This window comes from Theropithecus gelada, chromosome 8, assembly GCF_003255815.1.
Source record: "Theropithecus gelada isolate Dixy chromosome 8, Tgel_1.0, whole genome shotgun sequence".
In the NCBI taxonomy this organism is placed as follows: Eukaryota; Metazoa; Chordata; class Mammalia; order Primates; family Cercopithecidae; genus Theropithecus; species Theropithecus gelada.
This window is the reverse complement of record NC_037676.1, coordinates 119,395,245-119,398,124: the sequence shown is the minus strand read 5'-3', so window position 1 is coordinate 119,398,124 and position 2,880 is coordinate 119,395,245. Positions and strand designations below refer to the sequence as shown.

General features: G+C 37.5%; 1 protein-coding gene across 1 annotated transcript; it reads right to left on the bottom strand.

Annotated features, from left to right (window-relative positions):
• Nucleotides 1-636: 636 nt before the first annotated feature.
• LOC112630271 (39S ribosomal protein L47, mitochondrial-like) lies at nt 637-1,430 on the bottom strand. Its single transcript, XM_025394458.1, has 2 exons — nt 1,333-1,430; nt 637-1,272 (listed from the first exon to the last, which is right to left on the bottom strand). Exons 1-2 carry the CDS (start codon nt 1,428-1,430, stop codon nt 678-680), a joined length of 693 nt encoding a protein of 230 aa, XP_025250243.1. The 3' UTR covers nt 637-677.
• Nucleotides 1,431-2,880: the final 1,450 nt, after the last annotated feature.

Here is a 2,880-nt window from a genome sequence, read left to right as displayed (position 1 = left end):
ACCTCTTCATAAAGGTCATGCAGATATAGCTGCCTTGCTCTAGCCCTCTCCCAATTATTACCATATCCATTGGTTTTATCTCTATCTTACCACTTACCACTATCTGAAAATGTCTTATTTTGGTCTTTGTTTGTTTTTTGTCCATATCTCCCACTATAATGTGTCATTATTACCGGGATCCCCATGTTCACCACAAGGCCTGGCACAGCATAGTCAGCCATTAAATAAAAAAGTGAAAGAAAAAGCAAAGGTAGTTTTGGGGAGAGTCAAATTCTGCCTCTATTGGCATCAATATTTCAAACACCCCAATTTCTACTTGACTTTTCCAGTTACGGAAAGAAACAGCCATATATTATCTCACTTTCATCATATTATTTTAATATCCTTCATCTAAGTAACTTGTGAATCAATTTTATATTTTAACCCCCAACTCCTGACCCTTCACTCCACCCCATTTTCCTCCCCATGTCCCCATTCTCCCAATCTAGTCTATTTCTGTGAGTGATAGGAAGGAATGTACACTTAGCTCACTATCTAGTATAACGCCCTTCCATACCAAGTACCGCACTAAGTACTTCCTTTTTTTTTTTTTTTCTTTATAAACCACTTAACATATTTACTCTTGTACACAGACTATTCAAGAAAAACAAAATGGTAAATTTAAGAGTTCAGACATCTTAGACAAGACTTGACTTCTGGGCTTCAGCAAAATGTGGAAACTTTTTTAGAAGAATTTTTGCTTTCTTTCTCTCTAAATTTTCCTTCCATGCTTTGATGTGGGCTCGTTTCTCGCATTCCAGTCTGAGAAAATGGTCCACATAAGGCATGACCAAGAATCGTTTCCTATTGTATCTTTTATTTAGGTGCCAAGGTATAACCCACTGCTTGAACTTGTGCCAGATGATTCTTCCAAAGATGTCTCTTCTCCAAGCACCAGGTCTAGCTCTTTCTCGACCAGTCTGAAGAAGCCTTAGGGCATCTTCTCTTTCCTGGACAACTTTATCTAATGCATCCATGGAATCTACTACCTTCTCTAACTGCTCTGGACTTGGCATTGGCAATCTCTGCCGCTTGGCCTCCTGCTCTAGGGTTAAAATCATGTTTCTTTCCTTCAGTAAGACATACGACAGTTTGTGTAAATCTTCATTACTTTTGTTCCTTAGTTGCTGACAGGTCCATGCTGCTCCAGATTTTACTTTTTCTTGCCCCCAGTTTTTTGGGTCATCAAAAAATTCTTCTAGTCCTCTTCTTGACAATGTAGTATGAAATAATCTATATTGGTGAAAGGATGTCACATTTGGTGTACTCTCAGGCAACAAACCAAGAAAAAACCCTGTGCAGGCAGGGACCTGAGGAATTATTAACGACCTGGAAGCTTTCAGGGCAGCTGAGACTCTCCTACAAAGAAAGGCCAAACCTGCCGCAGCCATGTTTTTGCATAACCTGCACTAAGTACTTCTTAAGTATGATCTCTGAATCTGATTTATTATAAACACTTTCTGAATATTGCCAGACCCTACACATTTGCATAATAACTGTTCCACTTACCTATTTCCTTTAAAAAAAAAAAAAAAAAAAAAAACTCCTTTTTGCCTTCTATCTTTTCACCTCCTATTTATTTCTACCAATTCCTTAAAATAGTTGTATATCCAATAGAATGAATCTAATTTTAAGGGTCCTTTGATATATGCCACAACAATTTTTATGGAATATTTTGATCACTTGGTTCTTCAAATAGTCCATCAATCTTTCATTTTAAGTAAGGAACACATGCCTTCTATGACACCATCAGTGATGTTTTAAAAGCAGGGATTTAGTTCAGAGAAAAAGAAATGTTAATGCTCTCAGTTCACATTATACACCAGCCATTGTGCTGAGAGCAGCACATTAGTTATCTAATGATTACAATAACCTTGTGATATAGGTGTCGTTTTCCCCATTTTATTGTGAGGTAACTGAATCCTGCTTCACAATGTGGCCAAAACCATGCAGCTAGAAAGAAGATGTACTGGATTAGAAGCAGAGGCTGAGTGAATATAATGTTAGAGGTTAGACACAGATGTCTGGTGTTTACAATGAAACATCTGAAAGAATTAAAATGCTTCATTATCTTATTGATAACTATTGAGGTCTGCTAGAGGAAGGTGTGTTCCTGCAGATAACTTAATAATACTACTCTGTGCTGGGCCCAGTGCTAGGTGTTATTATTCAGAGATAAAAAGAAACTAATACTTTAAGGAGGGGAACATAGAAAAACAAAACACACAAGACACAAAGTGACAAAAGCAAGAACACAAAAAGGTGATTGCTTGAAAGGCAGCACTGAAGATGGAATGATTGGCATTGGGTAGCATATTAGGAAAAGCTTTCTGGACTAGGGGCCATCTGAATGGATTCTCAAAAAATGATAACTAGAATTTATTGAGAACTTACCATGAGCAGTGAATTGCATTAAGTGTTTTACATACAGCTTCTCATTTAATCCTCACCTCTATTCTAAAATGGGTAGTTTTCATTCCTTCACTGAGTAAAAAACTGAGACAGACAGGTTGACTAGGTTGCTGGTGCTCAGACAGCCACTGTATCAAACATAGTCCAACAAGATCACAACAATTATTTTGTTTTTTCATATGTAAAATTTAGCCAGATATTGACGAAATTGAAAGCAAAAAGAGAATAAAAAATAACAGAAGTAGAATTGCATCAAGCAGTTAACCCTCCTAATGCTTAGGGAATTAATAGAACCCAGAAGCTTGGAGGAGTAAACCCCAAGCTAAAACACTGTCCTCTGAGGAGGAGACACTGATTAATTAATGCTGATATCTTAGCCAGGGAGAGCCACAATGGAGCTGGGATCTAGACCTCCAATGAAACAGTACA

Coding starts and splice junctions, on each gene's coding strand:
- LOC112630271 (XM_025394458.1), bottom strand. CDS start 1,430: ATGGCTGCGGCAGGTTTGGCCTTTCTTTGTAGGAGAGTCTCAGCTGCC. Junction 1,273..1,332: donor CAGGTCCCTGCCTGCACAGG/GTTTTTTCTTGG, acceptor TCACCAATATAG/ATTATTTCATACTACATTGT.